Below are 20,367 nucleotides of genomic sequence, written 5' to 3' on the forward strand. Positions count from 1 at the left end.
TGTACACTAATGTTTTTCTCTTAATAACTACTAGGGAAACTTTTGGTATTATTATTTGGTAGCCCATGATTTTTGTAATCCATATAATGCTTTTTAATTACATAGTGCTGACTAAAAGATTTGATAAAATATTTCTTCTAATTTAAAGGTTTCAAATTTTGGTTTAGAGTGTCCATCTATTTATTTTGAGTTTATGAAGGTATGCAAATAATCTGAAGTSCTTTACTAAATTATAAATATAATATATTGTATTTATATGGTGGTTTTCAAACTCAGTGACAATTACTTTGCTTTTTCAGTGTTTGTAGCTGTTTGAGTTCAAATCATTTGGCCTTTACAGTAACATTTTCTGTTCTATGAATTATGTGTCAGGATTATTTGGTAAGACTTTTATAAGGGTTTATGTTAAGTTTCATAACATTTGAAGTGACTTGCCTTTTATATTCTATAGTTGGGTATTCTTGGCTTCCTCTGATAAAAGATGGAAGAGTGGTCACCAATGAGCAACAAATCCCAGTGTCAGCAAATCTTCCATCGGGCTATCTTAGTTATCAAGAAGTGGGTGTTGGAAAGGTATGTTGTATAATATTGCTCTAATCTTAAAAAGAAAGCCAGTGTGGAGAGAAGGTTTGGTTTTAATTCCCAGTCAGATGATAAGATTTAAGTAATTATCTAGTGAATTTATTTTCTTTTATAGTTGAAAGGGAAGGCTTAGCAAAAGTTAGATGTCAGACTTAGAGGAAGCAAACAAATCCAAAGACAAATGGGAGACAAAAAAAAAGTATTAGGGAAGGTTGCTTCAAATTCATGTAAAAGTTAGAAATTTAAGTTGTTACATACTTCYGTTGTTCTGTAGTGAATATAATTAAAAATGTGTAAGTTTAATTTTCTATAGTAATAATTTACTAGAAGTTATGGTAGTTTTTAAACATTTAAAATTATTTTGAGTTTATGAAGGTATGCAAATAATCTGAGTCCTTTACTAAATTTTTTTTAGCAATTCATGCTGTCTCCTTTCAGTAAGTCCTTTATTCCTGAACAAGTCTTATTCTCACATCTTGATTTTTGTGATCTCTATACTTCACAAGTAAAATCTATGGTTGTATTTTTCAAAGCAGAAAGCTTGCATAATTATAGTAATAAAAATCATACCAAGGAGAATACAAAATGAAAATGTGATAGGGAATTTGACAAAGARATTGAAATGCAGAGACAAAATTGACTAATTTTGGAGGAACAGACTTAAAATCAGCAGCAAGAGGTGCTGCTCTCCTCCTGTTTTAACACCTGTTCTTTTTTAAACTCTGCTGTAAGCTTTCCAGCCATTGTCTCCTTCACATCTTTCATCTTTTCACATTGTAGGTGTATTCTTTATGCCTCTGCTGTTTGTCTCTGCTCATGCCCATGGGTAGAAGGTTAGGWCCAATATGTCTGGTTGTAGGTCTAGCAATAAAATCTCTCTATAACCACCTGTCAGGGTGAACATTCCCATTCTCAGYTCTTTGGAAATGGGATGAGAAGGAAGCACTGGCTATTACCTATCAGTGACATATATTAAGTTTTAAACTGTGGGAGTATCTGTGAAAATTCTTGTGTTATTTTTCTGAGAAAACTAGTAAATATTTCTCTCTAGTCAGAAGTTTCTTTGCAGAGTTGTAGGGAAACAYGAAATCTGTGACTCACAGAGAATCAATTTTGTTAGCCTTCAAGGAAAGTACTGTGAGACTTGTAAAAAACATTTTAAGCTTCATAAATGCTTTTGGTAATATTGCCTGCATAATTTTCCTTTTTTTATGACTTTATTCATTGAACACATTTCTTCAACCTGTTMTTTTCTTTTTGAAAAAACTGTTGTTAATGGTATTGTAAACTGATTGTTTTGCTTTAATATCCTGCTACATCATTTTACTTTTTCCCCTCATGTGTGTGTGCAGCATTCTGGTCCTGAAATTAAATGGGTAGATGGAGGCAAACAACTGTTAAAAATATCCACTCATCTGGTGTCAACTGTGTATACACAGGTGAGTTATAAAACAAATTAAATTGAAGAAAGTTTTAGGAATAATGTATTTTTATAGTACRTATATACAATATATGGGAAGATTCTTAGGCTCAGTATGCTCATCTCTTTTGTCTCTTGGGCTCTTTTTATGGTCTGTTTCTKTTACATCAGATATGAAAAACAGAAGATCTTAAATGGAAGCTATTCAAAATATGAGCCTTTTCCTCCTGTCATCCATTCCAGTCTGAATTTTCCAGTTACATGAGAGGTCTTAGTTGTCTAAAAGCTGTTTACTGGCATGTCTGSAAAGCAAGGAGTCCTGTTAGACCTGTTCATAAAAAACATATTATGCTTGCTTGGGATAATTAAACATGCTATTTTCTGCATGTCAGTCAGAAGCAAATATAGGTGGTATTTTGTATAATGGGTATTCAAAAAACACTGGAAATTTCATTTTAAAAAATAARATTAAATAAGTCTTCAGAATAGTGCACTTCAACTATTATTTTTGAAAAYTGAGTCTATGGACAAAGATATATATTTCTACATATTAAATATTTTTAATGGATTATGGATAGTATTGTTAGATATTGTTTAAGTTGTTGTTCTTTTTGTCTTTGACAGGACCAGCACTTGCATAATTTTTTTCAGTACTGTCAGAAAACAGAGTCTGGAGCTCGTGCACTAGGAACTGATCTTGTAAAATACCTTAAGGTATAAAATGACTGTGAATTAAACATTATAAGTTTATTTATGCTTTTGCAAAACCTAGGAGCTTCAGRCATTTTATCGGTCTCATTTTTCAGTGTGAGATTTAGTACTGTGACTATGACTCGTATTAATGGAATGTACAGTGGAAAAAACCCACAAAGATACTTTCTGCCTTAAATAAATTTACAATTGCAATATAAGAGGAAACGACAAAGAAATAATGGGACAGTATTGGTCAGCCTTGTGGCTGGTAATTGCAAAACACTAATGGCTTAGTTTGTCAAAATAATCAAATTGAACTATGTCTGAGTAAGGAATGATGACTTAATTTTTCTAAAATTTTGCTTAGGAGGTCATGATTGTAATATCTTCAGTTCTCTTTCAGGATTAGATCAATAGATTGTGTGGTTTCCACTGCAATTTTGTCTGTCACAGATCACACAGGAAGGAAGACCTTTTTGTCTCCTGAATAATGTGGATGTGCAATACAGGCAAACATTCAAAGACCAGAGAGCTGCTTAACACTAAATGGAAGTGTTTGGCATGTGTTGTCTGCATGCAAATTCAGCAATGCTCCTTTTTGTCAAATTCTCTTTAATTCCAGGGAATTTTGTGGCATAAAACTTTGCAGGATGAAGTTCATACACTGCCTTTACTGTTAGGGTGGTTATSTCTGTAGTATCTTTTGCCTGTGATGGAATGCAAAGGCCTGTCACGAAGATGTAGTGGTYAATAATTCACTTCTCCAATTACCAGCATTAAGTAGTTAGGGATTTTAGTTCATGCTGGGTTTTTGCATAGTTGCTAGTTTATTGTTTAGCAGTAGTTTGTGTAATTAGGATTGCACTTATCACAGTTAAGAAATCTGCATGCTTTTGTGGAACTTCTGTTTGCTAAATGTCTGCATTGGTGGGTGAAATAACAAAATATACCAATGTCAGTGTCAGTGTGCTGTTGGGTACATGGGCAGACTTTTCACTGAATCATTACATAGTATGCATTTCAATGGAAAAGTACAAATAATACTTCTAAAATGCTGCTAATAACACCTAATTTATATCTYTAATTTACTTTAATGTAGAAAACATTTATTAAATATGTATATTGGAAAATATCCTCATTTGCTTCCTGTGCCGTATTTTTGGAAATTAAAAACAAATTGTGCAAGCAGCATGTATTTTTGTAAAATGACTTGCAATCAATTTTATTGTTTCAGAATTTGTGATTTAAAGGCCATTGATTCATGGGACTGACAGTATTACTACTTTGTTTTAGAGCCTTCATGCCATGGAAGGCCAYGTGATGATAGCTTTCCTGCCAACTGTTCTAAACCAGTTGTTCAGAGTTCTCACTAGAGCAACTCAGGAGGAAGTTGCAGTCAATGTGACAAGGTAACAAATTTTAAGTGCTTCATAGAGTCTACATGATAACTGGGTTACCACATAAATCTGTAACTGAGTAGCATTTTTGCTGTTGCAGTCAGGATCTTTATAGATTTAATTGTTTTTTGGCTTCTGTTCAGGGTTATTATCCATATTGTTGCTCAGTGTCATGAAGAAGGTTTGGATAGCTACCTGAGGTCTTATGTCAAGGTAGGTGAAAGTAATTGAGTGTCTCCTTCTTTTATTTCCCTAAGAAAGCATGTATTTTAATTCAGTTGCATGTATTTAATTTAAATTCTTTTGTAATATGCCATAATTTCATATTAAATTCTGGTTTTCTTCCCCAAGTATGCATATAAAGCGGAGCCTTATGTTGCTTCTGAATATAAGACAGTACATGAAGAGCTGACAAAGTCCATGACAACAATTTTAAAGCCATCTGCTGACTTTCTTACAAGCAACAAGCTGCTTAAGGTATGCATTGAACTATACCTTTTACTGTATGTTGTTACCTGGTCATAACTGAAGAAYAGGAACTACATGTATTGAAATAATTGTTGAATACATTTGGCAATTTTACTGAATGTTTTCTTTTCTCTGCAGTATTCATGGTTTTTCTTTGAAGTTCTGATAAAGTCAATGGCTCAACATTTGATAGAAAACTCCAAAGTGAAGGTATGTCAACTTTTGCAAAAAATATTCTGAATATGTGGTCTCTTCATTCTSCAGTCACATATTTTTATTGCATAATATTAAGAAAGGGAGAGAAAGAGGGAAGCACCAGGAGAAATCAGTTGAAATATTGGAAAAAACTACAGGACTAGATTCAACATGAATGTGAAAGAATAGACATTCTTTAAAATCTGTATAGTAGAGCAGTCTGTATAAATCATCACAGTCTCTAGTAAGAGTTTGTAATTGTGATACAAAGAAGTTGGGAGCAGTAGATAACACTGTGGATTTTGATGTAAGGACCATCCAAAAAATCGTGAGCTTTTTCCCGATCAGTACTATAGCTGTGATATAAAATGACCCTGAGAACAGTGAGTCATGAAGTTTACAGTCTTCAATATGTAGTAAAAAGTATCAGTATTTAATTTTGTGTTATCTCCTAGGCTAGAAGGAGAATGCTAAAATTTTAGAAATGCATTTCTCTACTAGCTTAGCTATAAGCAGTGTGTTTCTGCATTGGTGACAACTTTTTAGCTTCTTTTTCTATTGAARCAARTCTTGAAAATTTCAAATATAGAGARTAGTCTCAGCTGAGTAACGTATCAGGTTGTTGAGAAATTGTTATCAGTGTTTTCACTGTGTATTTGGAATATAACTGGAAGTCTGAAGTACATGAGGAATATGGATCAACTTAACCTGTCACCTTCTCTGTAAAGTGAAAGAGAAAGGAACAGAACTTACCTCTAGTTTGCAAATATTCTCACTCCTGAAAATTACATCTTAAGCCCCTTAAATACAAAATAATGTATTTAGCTAGATTTTTTTTTTTGCCTTGCTAGATGATATAATAAATGCAACATGCACTCAGATATTTCCTGCTTCTGAGATCTGATTAGAAGAATGCATTTCTATATGCAGAAAAACTATTTCTGTAGCAATAATTAGGTTTAATTTGTGTCCAACAAAGACTGACCTACAGGGGCATTGTTGGACACTGGCATACCCACCAACACAATATTTAGTTCTTAYTTGTTATTTCATTAATGAGTACTGTTTATATTTATAAAGGCATCTTTTTCCCTTTTAGATTTTTTTTTTTAAACTGGAGCTGGAGGCTTTGGAGCACAATTCAAACAAACAGGGAGCACATTATGTAATCACTGATTTATTCAGGGCCTTGACAATGACTTGTTCTGTCTAGGAATGTTGCCTTTAATGTAGTTTGAAAAACTATTTAAATAGAAGTACTTAGACCACATGGATGCTTTGATTTCAGTTTTCAAAAAGAAAAGACATAATGACTGTACAATAGAAGCAATTTTTGTCAATGCCATCAGCCTCACACCATGTTTCATTGAGTCTACTCAGACAAAAGACAGAATCTTTAGTAAAGTTTGTATAATGTGGAGAAATAAGACTCTGCAATGCCAAAAAGCTGAAGAGCACTTACCGCCCAATATTGGTCAGAGTATACAAATTCATCGATGAAAATAATATAGGTGGTGAGTGGAAAGAAGAAAATTATGAATGTAGAKGAAATCTTTTAAGCTAATTGGCAAACTACCTAAAAGTAAGAAAAAAGAGTGCCGATTGTGGAATCTTAAAAATACATAGAGTAAGATTCTGAAGTCTGAAGAKCTGGGATCTAGAAGTTGCTGAGGAGTAAGAGAAGGAAAGAAGCGTGGATGACAATTTCCTCAATGGTGAAAGGCGAAGGAGTTTCTACCAAGATAGCTGCAGAACAGTGAAAACTGGGTCCTTTTTTCCAGACAGCAAAGATGTCTGATAATGTAGTTAGTGCATGTAAACCAGCTGGTGTCTGCTTTGGAAARGAGGATGGATAAAATTAAAAGATTSCCTCTTATTCCTAAGCTTGTGTTGTCAAGTTTATTGCAGTATAGAAAAATACTGATTYATTATACTTAGAAGCTTTTATACATGTGGTTTTGTTATCAAAGACTGCCTTGCTTGAATTTCAGTAACACATTTTAGTRCATGTTACAATATTTTCTTTTAAACAAGTGCTCCTTCTCCCCCTTCAGTCTAGAAAATAAGAAASTCTGAAAACTGTTTCCTCTCTCCCTGCCAGGTTATCTATGTGTTATCTAAAGTAAATTTTCTGATGYATTTAGCATTATAACCATATTAAATATTGTATCTGAATTTCTTTCTAGCTGTTGCGAAACCAGAGATTTTCTGCCTCCTTTCATCATGCAGTGGAAACAGTTGTTAATATGTTGATGCCACACATCACTCAGAAGTACAGAGACAATCCAGAAGCTTCAAAAAATGCAAACCATAGCCTTGCTGCCTTTATAAAGGTAGGTAGATGAGAGATTTGGACTCTGTGGTTATTCTTTAGATACTATTGCTTCTGCATGGGTTTTTTTTTTAAGACTCAAAGCCAACTCATATAAAGCTGAATATGWGTAATRKCTTTTAAATAGAAGTTGATGTCCAWGTTAAAATCAYTGAAGTGTAATGTGCATCTTCTGTAATCAAGATAACATCCATTCACAAATTTGGTGTTTTAAGAAATTAATTTATATTTTATGCAAAAGGTATTCTGATTTTTCATTTTTTTCCCTTTAAAAATACAATCTGGGTTGCCTTTGAATCCTGCAGTTTTCAGTAGTGCTTTATTTGCATGCATTTTATGTAGGTAGACTTTTAGTGTCTTTCATTTTTTAACCAATAATATCTACAAGGAAGAAAAAGGGATGGGAACTAAAATGATAGATAAAACTTCTAGTGGCATGACACTTTCATTTCTGTCAAAGGGTTGAAAGAGTTATTTTCAAAGTGCTTTTTATTTGTGGTTTAAGTTCTGCCCTCTTAAGGGAAAATTCGGTGTTCGTATATGCATATATTTAGTTTGCTTGTTTCATTGGTTTTTATATTCAAACTGAAATACCAATAATGTGTTTGGAAAATAAACTTATTAAATACAGAGATACAATTACTGAATGCTGAGACAGTACCAAATCAATTCTAACTTGGTTTTACTTGTTTTCCCCAGAGGTGTTTCACTTTTATGGATAGAGGCTTTGTTTTCAAGCAGATCAATAACTACATCAGCTGCTTTGCYCCAGGAGATCCAAAGGTACTCAGTGTTTTTAAACAAGCTATTTTTAAGTGTTGTCTCCTCTTGATGCATGGGGACAGAGTCCTGCATAAAGTCTTCAGACGTTTTCCTGTTTACAGTAGAAGTCCCTGCTCTGTGTCTAGAGCATTTGCTTTCCAGCAAACCACTTTTTCGTATTTTAATTCCAATCTTCAGGTGCAGTTTTTCCACCCTAGAGCATGTGAATCAGAGAAGTGATGGGGTGTGGGGGTGCAACACTAAGCAGAAATTTTGTCAGTGTGAGTAGTCTGTAGTTGAAAAAGCTGATACTCAACATCTTAAGCTACACTTACTGGAGTGGTGGAAGCATGTATTAGATGCCCAGAGARTTCCTGCTGTGTGTCCAGACTTTTCTTTCTTCAATACATAATATGGTAGTAAATTTTGGACAATGGGAACAGTAAATAGAACCAGTTGTTAAGTAAGTATTATGTTGGATTTATTTTATGCTGATATGTGGAACTTTGACAGGTCTATATTCACCATAATGCAARACTGACATGAATCACYCTTCTGTGTTGGAAAGTTGTTTTTAATGTGTTATTCAAGCCATGGCATCAGTTGTTTATTTCATAATTTAAAATTATTTTTGCAGACTCTTTTTGAATTCAAGTTTGAATTTCTTCGTGTAGTCTGTAATCACGAGCACTACATACCTTTGAATCTACCAATGCCCTTTGGAAAAGGCAGAGTTCAGAGATACCAAGGTAAATTCTTCCAAAGTAGTGTATGGTATATTTCTTCTTTGTCAACTTTTTACTATTAGASGTATCTAGATGTTACACTGTGTAACTTCAGGTCTGTGAGAAGATGGAAAGTGTGAAATTGTTAAATAAAAGCCTTAAGTTTTAATCCTTACTTTTAAAGTTAAAGGAAGTGTTTAGTTAGCAGAGTAATCTCTCCAAGGAAAGACATGGTAAGCATTTGCCTCCCTTTCCTGCTATGTTAACTAAATTTGCTTTTTTTTGGCATGAGTTAGCTTTTCATTCACTAGCTATGAAAGCCTGCAGCTCGTCTGTAGGGTAGGTGTGCAGTATGAGATTTGGGGTACTTTTTACTTTTTTTTCATGTATCCATTCAGGTTTTAGAGAGTTGAGTAGGTCTGTAGCCCAATTTCCTGCTTTGATCATGACAGGCCTTCCTTTCTCTATATGGAACAATCTCAGTTCCCTCTGTTTCTCCTGACAGGATGTGCTGGAGCCTTTTAAGTACCTTGGTGATCCTTTACTGAACTTATTCAAGAAATGTTTTGTACTAGGAGGCCCAGACACTACACACAGTATTACAGATCTATCTGAGCAATGCCAAGTAAAGGGGAATAAACACTTGCCTTGCTGTCCTGGTGTGACCCTGCTGATCCAGCCCAGTGTGCCCACAGCCTTTGCTGCTGCCAGGGTGCCTTCATAACTCCTCTTGAAGCCACTGTCCACCTGGACCCCTAGGTGTTTTTCAGCAAAGCTCCTCCCAAGCCAGTCCTTCCACAGCTGGCCCCACAGCAGGAAGTTTGTCCACCCCAGGTGCAGAATTTTGCATTTGTCCTTGTGGAAGTTGATTGCCGTTTCTGTAGAATATGGAWTCTGAAATGCARTTCTACCMTTTGAGCATATGGACTGTATCCAKCCATGAATTTCATGAGGGTGTRCTCCATCTCCTCTTTCAGGTCATKGATGAAGTAATATTAAGTRGAATAAATCTTGSTAAACTCCTCTTGCAGCTGTAGAAKATAARCCATTAACCTCCCAGTMGAATATAAACCATTAATCTCCAACTTTTAAGCCCACATAGTAATTTTTCACATTTAGGTCTCTTCACTTAGACTATAATGTCTCATTTTGAATATAAAACCCACTCAGACATCTGCTGTTTTCCCCTTAAAGAAGACAGGTTTGCCAGTCTTAAAGCATTATTTACCCTGGGTAAATTTATTTTGGCCATTCCCAGTCACACTCTTCTCCTTCACTAGCTGAAAAATTACCATGGCTTAACAAACRTGATAATGGGTGATCTTCCAGCGCTATCAGTTAACTCTCTCAGCATCTCGTCTGGTGGCATAGATTTGCATGGAGTTCTTTCATGAGATCCCTGACCTGATTCTTACCCACTGGTGACAATTGACTTTCTTGTAGGTGGCCTCTAGACTGTTACAGCCTGGGAATCATGGCAGCAGAGGATAAAATAACAAAGCTATGGAGTGCTTCAGCCTTACCCAAGCCCACTGTCTCTAAAGCACAGTCCCCATTTAGCAAATATCCCCTGTTTTCCTTATTCAGGGGTTTAATGCTAATGTAGTGTAAAAGCTTTTCTTGTTGCTATTGATGTCCATTACAATTTCAGCTGAACTTTGGCTTTCTTGGCAMTCTCTCTGCATACTTGATCAATGCTTCTATATTCCTCTTTTGTAGCTTGTTCTTGCTTTCACTTTGTGGATCCTTTGTGTGTGTGTATGTGTGTGTAGGAGCTCAGTCATGAAAGTCCTGTGTAGCCAAGCTGGGTTCCTGGTGCACCCAGCCTTGTTCCAAAACAAGTCATATGTTAGCTGTTGCATTGGTGGCTGTGAAGACATTAATTTCTTCCAGGCATCAAACTGCTGCAGAAATCAATAAACAGGGAAGAGGAAGGTGCTTTTAAAAGTGACAAGTAAACCTGCCTAACATATTTTTATAGAATAGATAATTTTTTTCTGAAATATTTGTTCAACTTCACTTTTTCTTAGTAAAGTTGAGTAAAACTAATTAACACTTTCATCACGATAGRACAAGATAGAGCAAGTTTGAGCTAAGAGCTAAGCAGCTGCTTAGAACTTCTTTTTGTCTTTGGCTGTTTCAGCCTTTGGGAGTGTCTTGGATAATAACACTGCATACATATTTTCATAGAAAAGAGACTATGAACTGTTGGCCTAGGAAACCTGAMAAAATAGCAGAACTAGAGAAGATAGTGTTTCTGATTGCACAATTAAAGAACAGGGTAAAATGCTGTTCCCTGGGAACTRGGAGTTCAGCCAGGAAAGAAGACCTTTATCAGAAATGTTTCTGGCTCTGTTTTGCYGTGTTGAGTAAAAGATCTCAGGTGATGTGGTTGGGTCCTAAGTGAGTTACAAGAAAGCCTGCAGAATGTCTGTATAATGTCTGTGCTGTCTCAGATATGTTTCTTTCTGACTTAAGGGTTTCCCTTAGGAAAACAAAAGAAAACGAAAGTGCTTTGAGATTAGCATCTGGTTTTTGATTACTGTGTTGAACAATGACAGTGAACATGAGAAACTCTTGGACACCTCCTCAGCTGACATTATAAACATTATAGATAAGTTCTAATAAATAAGCCCTTCGAGCTGAAGTTTCTCTTAAGATGTCATAAATTCAGTACATAAATTACCTGGATTCTTTCATTACATGAAAAGTACTTCGAAGAGGGAGCAGTTTGACTTTGCTGTGTCTGATATACTGGGTTTTACTTCAGCCTTAAGTTGATTGATAAATGGATTTAAATAAAACCATTCCTTATGTGGAACTTRTATTTTCCTTCCAGACCTTCACCTGGACTATTCATTAACCGATGAGTTCTGTAAGAATCACTTCTTGGTTGGACTGCTTCTAAGGGAGGTGGGCAATGCCTTACAAGAGTTCMGAGACGTGCGGCAGATTGCCATCAGCGTGCTCAAGAATTTGATGATAAAGCATTCTTTTGATGATAGATATGCTACCAGGGTAAGTGTATTGCTATGCTAGTAGTRMAAAATGATAAMGTTTAGGTGTTCACACATACRGAWTTTTTTTTCTTTCACAAAAGAAACMCTTGTTAATTTGCAGCAAACCWATTTCTGCTCAGACTGTGGTGAAAACTGTATCAAAATCAATCTGCAAGTTCCATCTTGTTACTGATGAAATGACAAAGCATCTTTTAATATAATTTTATCTGGGTTTGCATTTTAGCRCAGTGTAATCTAACTGCTGTGCTTWAAGTAATCAGATTTTTGCAAATATGTCCTAAGCTCTTCGTTTTATTAAATATTGGCTCTTAATATTTGGCAGCTATCCTTCCATCATGTRTTATTTCTGAAATGGTTATAAGAAAACTGCAAGTCATGGTGGTAAATTTTGAGTGATTTTTAATTTTCTGACTTTTTTAATATCAGCGGTGCTGTGGAGAAGCGAAAAAAATTATAATGAAAGGTATCATTAATTTATCAAGCTAASATAATATTAATTTACTTGGCTAGTCTTAGCTGAAATCTCATTAATTTTGGAGKTTTTCTGCATTATATTGGGACAGTAAAAATTTACGGAGCTTCTGTAAATTAGAATGAAATACAGTGATGATCACTGCTTTTGCCATTAATGAACTTGTGAATGTGGGCAGTGGCTTGGCAAATATTTATTAAGTGGTTTTTTTGTAACTTAGGAGTGAATAGATTAAAACTAATTGGTGATTAAAAATTGAAACTGTAATTTTTAAATGAATTGTTGAAYTCTATTTAGGGTCATCAAGCAAGGATAGCCACTATGTATTTGCCACTTTTTGGTCTGCTCATAGAAAATGTTCAGCGGATCAATGTTAAAGATGTGTCTCCGTTTCCTGTTAACCCTTCCAGYAATGTGAGTGACCATTTCTGTTTGGTATTCTGAATTATTTTTATCATAATTTATTGRTAACATGTATATGAAACACTGCATAGTCCTGGTGAACAAGGAGCTTCATGAGCTTCAGAACTCTGCAGTTTTTCAATTCATTTCAGCATGGACACAAATGGGCCACAAATAGATTGTTAATTTGCTAGAAATTAGAGAAAAATTTGACCCTAAAACAATGTGATTTTGAAACAGCTGTAGTACAAGTGGGCTGATGRCTACTGGAGAATTAATTAAAATGTAATTTTTGAGGGAAATGCATTTATATAGTTGCATACAATTATTAAATCTAGGATTTTATTATTTACGTATTTTACTTTTGTCCATATCTTGCTGTGTTCCATTTGGTATTAAGAAAAAAGTCTCCCAAAGCCTTCCAGTGAGAGAAATATTTCAGTGTTTGAAATAAAAGTAATGTGAGTCTTTTTGAAAAATCTGGTTTATAGTGTTTAAAATTCAATTGAATATTCATTTCTTCAATGTTGCCTGAGGTATTTAAAGTTTCAGKGTATCCCAAGCTTGTGCAAATATGTGAACATCTCATTCCATTATTTTGAGCATATTTAATAGACATTAAAATTTAAGGAAGAAATACATAACAAATGTTTCTCTAGAAGATGTGTCATATTCATTAAGTCCATAATGTAGGAAAATAATCACATTTTCCTCTCTTCTCCAAACAGAGCACAAAAGATGATGCTCAGATTTTGCCAACTGCAAGTCAGTTAGTAACTCCACAAAAATCAGGAAACACATTGGATAACAATCTTCCTAAAGATCTATTTGGTGTTATCTCTGGCATCGGTAAGCACTTAAAAAAATTTAAAATAAGTTAAAAGGAACTGGTTTACTTTTTCATTAGTTATCAGAAATWWATGTTGTGTGTCCAACTTTGGYTGCTTCCTGCATGTACAGTGGAATRTCACTGCTCCTTTCATTACCAGAACCTCATGGAGTCAAGAGCTCAGCATGGGTTAGATTTCAGTCTGTACATGAAATCTGTCTTTTGGGATCTTTTGGGGTTTGCTCTTCTATATGAAACTGAAGCTATTTTCTGGAGCAGAGCTGTTTTTTTCCCTGTCAAAGGTGATAGTTAAAATATTAAAAATGGGAAAGGTTTTTTTTAAAATACACATGCTTCTTCATAGAAGTGTGTRTCTATTACACATATGGTTTTTATGCATGTATCTACATAGTTGTACATAAGTCTGCATGTATGTACTCACATATATACTTTGCTGAAATTCTAGAATAAGTTTGTCTTCATTAAAAGTAACTAAATTGAATAGATTATTTGCCTGAAAAAATACACGGTGGTTTTAAAAGTCTGAGTGAACTATGGAGTGACTTTTGTGTATTTTTCAAGATTTTCATGTTGTTTGGGGTTGTGGTTTTATTTTTTTTTTAGCTTCCCCATATACCACGTCAACTCCAAATATTAATAGCGTGAGGAATGCTGACTCAAGAGGCTCTCTTATAAGYACAGACTCAGGAAACAGTCTCCCAGAAAGACACAGTGACAAGAGCAATTCTCTTGACAAGGTAAAAAAAAAAGAAACAAATGAAGATAAACCCCAAAAGTGTATTTGTAAGATTTCATCCTAAGTTCCTAAGTCTGATAGGAGTTAACTTCTCTGATGTCCATTGTGGGTGGACATTCTAGAATAACTCTACAGGAGTGGTTTATATAAGTCTTTCTTTTGCAAAATAATTATCCTGTGAACTCCTTTTGCATTCCATTTATAGATCTGTTTCACAGAAAATGCGAACAGATTTTCAATGTAGAGATGTAAGCAAGCAGTTTGCTTAAAAGTCCTTTGCTAGAGAAAGGCACTAGATGAAGTGTATAGGATTTTGCTAGAGAGAACTGAATTCTAGTTAGAACAGCTGTGATTTTGTTGAGACCATCATTCCATCCTTTTCTATACACAAAATACTTAGCATTTTTTAAATGTTGAAAAAAACCAGTTGTTGTGCTTTCTCTGGGTGATTGCTTTTATAATAGTCTGACTTCTCTGTATCATTTCACTTTAAAGCTGTTACAGATTAGGAGCTCTGGCTGCAGTAGCTGTGAGGTATTCAGTCCTGTCTTTCTAGAGTTTGTGTCGATACTGATCACGTTTCATTTTGTTAGATCTTGTTGTGCAAGTCACAACATGTTAACTTTTTCCCCTTGACTCTGACATGCCTTCGTGTGGCAGAGAGAGAAGCTTCTCAGAAGGCACTCTGCTCATGCTTTGCGCCCAAATGGAGAAGAAGAAGAAAATTCCCAACCTCCAAAGAAAAACCGTGTTACTATGGATTTTTCACTTCTGACAATCCCAGCTTTGCCAGAGAAAATTTTGCATACCACTTTCTCTCTTCAGTTACAAGAAGTATCTGGTTTTTGTGCTTGGTATAGTTCAGCTTCTGAGTGAAGTGTGTGGTCAGTAGTTTTGCCGCTTCTTTGCAACAGTTGAATCTCAAATCCAATATGTGCAATTTAACAACGTAAAACATGTTGAAATGTAAACCTGGAGTTCATACACATGACCTAGTTTAAGTATATAATATCCAAACTGTTTAAATATCTGCAGAATTTGGGTCTTTGGGTCTTCGGGACTTTAATAGAACTAAAATATCTTCTTTGTTATTGACCAAKGTAATAAAGAAATGTCTTGGTATACACTGTTGCTAAATGGCAATGCTGTCACCTATTCCTTAGTTGTCCAGTTGTTAATTACTAATATGTAGTGTTTTCACCGAGTAAAAGGGTTTTCAAAGGAGTCAACATCCTTTGAAAATTCTACTCTGGTCTGCCAATTTAGGTAACRCAGGATTTATGTTTTGCATGCTGTTAATATTTTCCCCAAATAATACTTAATCCTGGCTTCTTATTTGTTGCTTTCTGAACTTTCTTTCTAGTAGATCAGTTTTTCAGTGCATGCTATCTCCCAGTTTTTGCTCATTGCTTGATATCATTAGTGAAGAGTCATGTTTTTGTTCTAATTTTCTTTCAGAATTATTCTTTCAGAATAATTATGCTTGTGGAATCACAATAGACTGGAAGTATATCAGTTTCTGTTTCAATATGGGCATATTTTATAGGTTATTGACATAATTTTAAATGAAGCTTCTGAGTAGCTACAGTSCTAGTTATATCCATGGACATATTCAGCAGTCATAGTGGGAATATTATCTGGTGCTCTGGGCARTTTCTGAAAGTCTAGGAAACACGGATTCTGTTTCTGCTCTGTCACCCATTGATTGCCTGCTCTGTTTTAGTATCCAAAAAGTATCCAAACCTCCTTGTTCACCAGAGATATTTCAAAGATAAACGCTTTAAGGTCTTTAGAATCTGCAATAATCAGGTTTATAGAGKTGTCTACCTCCTCCTAACTTACAGTGACTTCTGGACTTCTGGTATTTGTGATAGTGGCACATTCAGTTTCACTCTGCATCCATTCAATGACCGGTAGGTGAGTTACACATTTTCTAGTGTCAGATTTAGAGATGGTTTTAGGACAGCAGTTCTTTAATGTGACAGAAAGGATTAAAGGGCTCAGCAATCAGTGATCGTGATTGCTGGAAATGTTCCTTCATGGTTAGCATGTCTCCTGCTTTTGGTTAGGAGTGTTCCAGGAACGGTTGTTCTACCCTAGAGGTACAGTCACTCCTTGTTTTTGTGAAACCAAGTGCTTTTCTCCCTTGAGTCTACCTTTTTATTTGTAATTTATGTTTTTTTTTAGAATGAGAGTTGTATACACATTAGTTATACCAGACTGTTGACTTCACAGAAAACTTATTAAGTRTCTGGTTCATTTTCCATTTGCATAAGTGGCATATTGGATACTATAAAGGGCATAATTTTTACTTTAAACAAATATTTATACAGTATGTTTATAAAAGCTTCAGACTGAGGATTTTGTAACACTTGACTGTGTGGGAATTATTCTTTTATAAGTAAGTCTTTGCCGAAGGTTCAATTGATATATTTCACAGTTTTATTTTTCCTTTTTTTTCTTTTGTGGTACACATTTTGAAAGACCAATTATAGAGATTTTTTTCTTTTTGGACATAGGATTGTGGATTGCTGATAAACTTCCCACAAGTGCAGGAATTGTATTAACAAATGAAACAGGGAGAGGGTTTTGCTTTTGTTTGGGTTTGTTTGTATGTTGGGGGTGAAGGGGAGAGCAAAAGCAAGTTATTTAGTATTTAATCTTACAGAATGCATATTACTGCCCTTCTTGTATGTTTTCCTTGAGGTTCTTGCATCTTTAAATGGAACAAATTTTGTAGAGGCAGGCCTGTCTGCAGTTCAGCATMAAGTCTCTTGAAAAGCAAGGGAGCATATATGTATCACTTAASAGTAGCATTTGGTTTTCAAGTATTTCATCTAAGCAGAAGGAGTAGGCTTGATTTCTACCATGTGGGTACCTAGGTATAGTTAACTTTTTTAATAATCACTCTTGGGTGACTTTTCCTCTTACTTCTCCTGCTGGGGGAAAGAATTATATCTAGAAGGAATKAAAAATAAAGGCAAAGAGGCTTGATTTGGTATACTTCACATGTGTAGCGTGTGTTTTAGTGACCTGTCTCTACATGAAACATTTTTGTTTCCATTCTGAGATCCTTTTCCTGTTGCAGGAATTATTAAATCAGTTGAAAACATTTTAGTCTATTATCAGTTTAAGAACTCTTCAGCCAAAATACATCTGTTTGCTTTTCAGAACCAACAGAGCAGCACTTTAGGAAGTTCTGTTGTTCGATATGACAAACTTGACCAAGCAGAGATCAAAAGCCTGCTCATGTGTTTCCTTCATATTTTAAGAAGTATGTCAGATGGTAGGTAATTCTTCCTGCTTTTTRTAAATTCCAAGTAATATGCTAGATTTATTCCTGTTTTTTCAGTAAGTAATTGTTATATGTACCCCACAAGCCATTTCTAGATTCTCTGAATTCCCATTATCTGAAAACTAAGAACTGATGTTAACTGTTTTATTTATTATTTTTGACTGTTTGCTGCCTTTATTTTAATATTTTTCATTTTCCTAGATGCATTGTTTACATATTGGAACAAGGCTACAAAATCTGAACTCATGGACTTTTTCACGATTACCGAGTAAGTTTTTGTTGTGCTTGTCATGCAATTGTGTGTTTTGCTGTTCTGTTAAACACGTCAGTGTGGATATAAGCATGTGTAAATTTTTTATTTATTAAAATAATTAAATACTGTTCTGATCTATTCAGTCCCTAACATAATGTGCTCAATTGCATGTCTGTCCAATTCCATGAAAGTCACTGGGATTTAGGCTATGCAGAAGGGATCTGGGGAAGTATTTGAACAAGTAGTGCTCAGAGTATTGCAGTGCTCATGGAAGAGGAACCAACTGTTTTGATACCTTTCTGCAATAAATTGCATCTTGTAACATCATTTTTTTAATCGCAAATATGGAATTGCATGACTTCAGAACCATGCTGCTAGCATTCCTCATGTGTTTTCTGCTGTTCTCTAAGTGAAAAGATATATGATGAATCTGCTATYTGTCATCAATGGCTACACTCCATCTGAAAAACTTAGAATGTAAAAAGATAAGAAGATATTAGAAAGGGGAATTGAAGTTATTTTGCACTTAGAATAACCAGTTTGGGGAGGCAAACATCATTCTGACTTTGTGGTTTGGAGACAGCTAAGCTACTTAAGGTCTCAGTAAAAAATGGAGCTGAGCTGAAGAGAAATAAKGCAGTTTTTTCCCTCATTCTCAACTGACACATGGAAGAGAGAGTCTGAAAGCTTTCATTTTGGCTTTACATTTTAAAGAAGAATGTTTAGAATGTCTTTTGCCCRTCTGTCTTGTCACTGTTAGACTCACAGTAGCTGTTTGGGTTCAGAGCTTTGGGATAGGTGTGTTCTGGAGKTACTTTAGGGTATTTTGCTGTCAATCCCAATTTGCTAAAAAAAATCAGACATCTGTGACTGGCTTCAGAAGAGCCATGTTTACCTTTTCTTGGCTTGGGGAATTTCAAGGGTGGGAGAAATAAAGAAGTTTATTGATGTAAGAGTTTAAAGTTAGCAATAATGGTTAAATAATTCCAATGTACATAAATCTAGAAAAGATTGGTTTAAGTGTGGCTTCTCTGATTTGTGTTCTCTGCAGAGTATGCTTACATCAGTTCCAGTACATGGGAAAACGATACATAGCCAGGTACTGTGTGGAATTTAAATTTCACTGTCTTATTCACTAATAATTACAGTGTGTACGCTATGCCTTGAACCTCTGTAACAAATTGCACGAGTAGAAGAGTTATTGTGAAATGGTGCAAAAGATTTTGAAGTAAGTAACTGTTACTATATTAACAAATCTGTATCCTGTCTGAAAGTCTGGTGAACAATCTGCGAGTTGTTAGTTAATGATGACTTTAAAATCCACCCCTTAAATGCTATCTTTTAGCGTTTTTTCTTTGAAATAATGTCTTTGAGAAAGAAATTTTATGATCTGTTGAGTTTATTTAGTTGGCCATAAAATCATGTAATTTGAAATGTTTTAGAAATTTTGTATATATAATATTTTTACTGAAAGGTGAGTAGTGAACATTCCAAAGTTGYTGKTTTTAAATTTGAAGTCCGAAGAAGRTCTGTGGGAGTCAGAAGCTTGTATTCAGTTATTTTAGTRTCTTTGCATGAATGTTTTATCTTAATGCAAAGTAGTTTTTAATAGAGTAGAAGATAGCAAATTCTTTAAACCTTACACTATGGTTGATATGGTAATACTGTTATAATTAAACTGGTGKAGTTAAAATAATGGCCCTCTTGAAGTCAGTGAGAAAGTTGTTGCTGACTTTGGATGATAATGCATTCTCACTATAATGTTAACTTTTTTGGTTTTAATTTAGATAATGTGAATCTTTTTCTACAAACTTGACTATCTCCTTGGAGATTTTTCTGAAAAAAGAATGTTCACATAACCTAAAAAACCTCAAAAATAAACCTGGCTTTCTTGAAGTTTTGATTGTAATCTTTGTGTTCAAATGTATGTCAAATTCTGGATTTACAGGAGTCTATAATTTCCAGGCTTTTTGTAAAACTTCTTCCAACTACTTTGTTTGACTTGTTTGTGGAGGACACTRCCACACTTCCTTTGTGTTTACTGATCACCTGGTCTGTGTGCTGCATGTTAATGTTGAAAATGTTGAGCTATTGAAATCATCTGGTGTTGTGAAATTTCCCAGTAAATGTAACTTCCATTGTCTTTCACATTGTCACTACACTGAAATATGTCACAGTCAATGCAYGTACTCTTAAAATACACAAATGACAGAGAATGAAAGGGAACAGGGAATTCTGTAATTCAAGCACTGGTTTTCATCTTTCATCAGCTCTGGTGGTGGTACACAATAGGAAGTTAGCCTGTACTGATTGCTAACACAGATCACTTTTCTGTTTTCTTCATTTTGATTGCTGCAATTTTAACAAAGTCTATGGCTCTTCTCCCTTCCTGCTTGGGTAAGCAGTATATGATRCTATCTCAGTTCATTCCTGCTCTGCTGTTGCACGTGTGCTTTCTAATTTTACTGCTGTGTGTCCTAACTTCTTGCTGAAATTTTGCAATTGAAATAGAGAATTCAATTTTGGGTTCTGAGTATTTTCAGAATTAATGTTTTCAAGTATTTATTTTTTCAAAAGCTCTGAAGTAAATTTAGCACTTCAAGAGTGGCTGCTTTTGTGCTTTTGCTTTCATGCTTTGAGGTTTTAAGAAATAGTTTGCTGTGATGCTTTTTTTAAAAGCTACCTATTTTTGTTTTATAAAGAAAACAGCGAATAGGTTGCATTATCATTCTTTCTATAAAACTTCTTGTGCTTAACTAACAGCA

General features: G+C 34.7%; 1 protein-coding gene across 8 annotated transcripts in view; it reads left to right on the top strand.

Moving 5' to 3' along the window:
• The window catches only part of DOCK9 (dedicator of cytokinesis 9), a 110,386-nt gene that overhangs the window by 67,284 nt on the left and 22,735 nt on the right, over positions 1-20,367 (top strand). For all 8 annotated transcript variants that reach the window (XM_057366187.1, XM_057366189.1, XM_057366191.1 and 5 more), the window contains 17 exons: positions 452-573; positions 1,935-2,021; positions 2,627-2,716; positions 3,989-4,104; positions 4,236-4,305; positions 4,444-4,569; positions 4,699-4,770; positions 6,942-7,088; positions 7,787-7,870; positions 8,487-8,598; positions 11,414-11,592; positions 12,364-12,480; positions 13,197-13,317; positions 13,922-14,055; positions 17,226-17,340; positions 17,551-17,617; positions 18,654-18,701. In XM_057366187.1, coding sequence (XP_057222170.1) covers positions 452-573; positions 1,935-2,021; positions 2,627-2,716; positions 3,989-4,104; positions 4,236-4,305; positions 4,444-4,569; positions 4,699-4,770; positions 6,942-7,088; positions 7,787-7,870; positions 8,487-8,598; positions 11,414-11,592; positions 12,364-12,480; positions 13,197-13,317; positions 13,922-14,055; positions 17,226-17,340; positions 17,551-17,617; positions 18,654-18,701 — 1,807 coding nt within the window. The remainder of the gene's footprint in view (positions 1-451; positions 574-1,934; positions 2,022-2,626; positions 2,717-3,988; positions 4,105-4,235; positions 4,306-4,443; positions 4,570-4,698; positions 4,771-6,941; positions 7,089-7,786; positions 7,871-8,486; positions 8,599-11,413; positions 11,593-12,363; positions 12,481-13,196; positions 13,318-13,921; positions 14,056-17,225; positions 17,341-17,550; positions 17,618-18,653; positions 18,702-20,367) is intronic.

This window comes from Malurus melanocephalus, unplaced genomic scaffold (genome assembly GCF_030028575.1).
Source record: "Malurus melanocephalus ecotype Western Australia unplaced genomic scaffold, MMel_1.1 scaffold_61, whole genome shotgun sequence".
NCBI classification, from domain to species: domain Eukaryota; kingdom Metazoa; phylum Chordata; class Aves; order Passeriformes; family Maluridae; genus Malurus; species Malurus melanocephalus.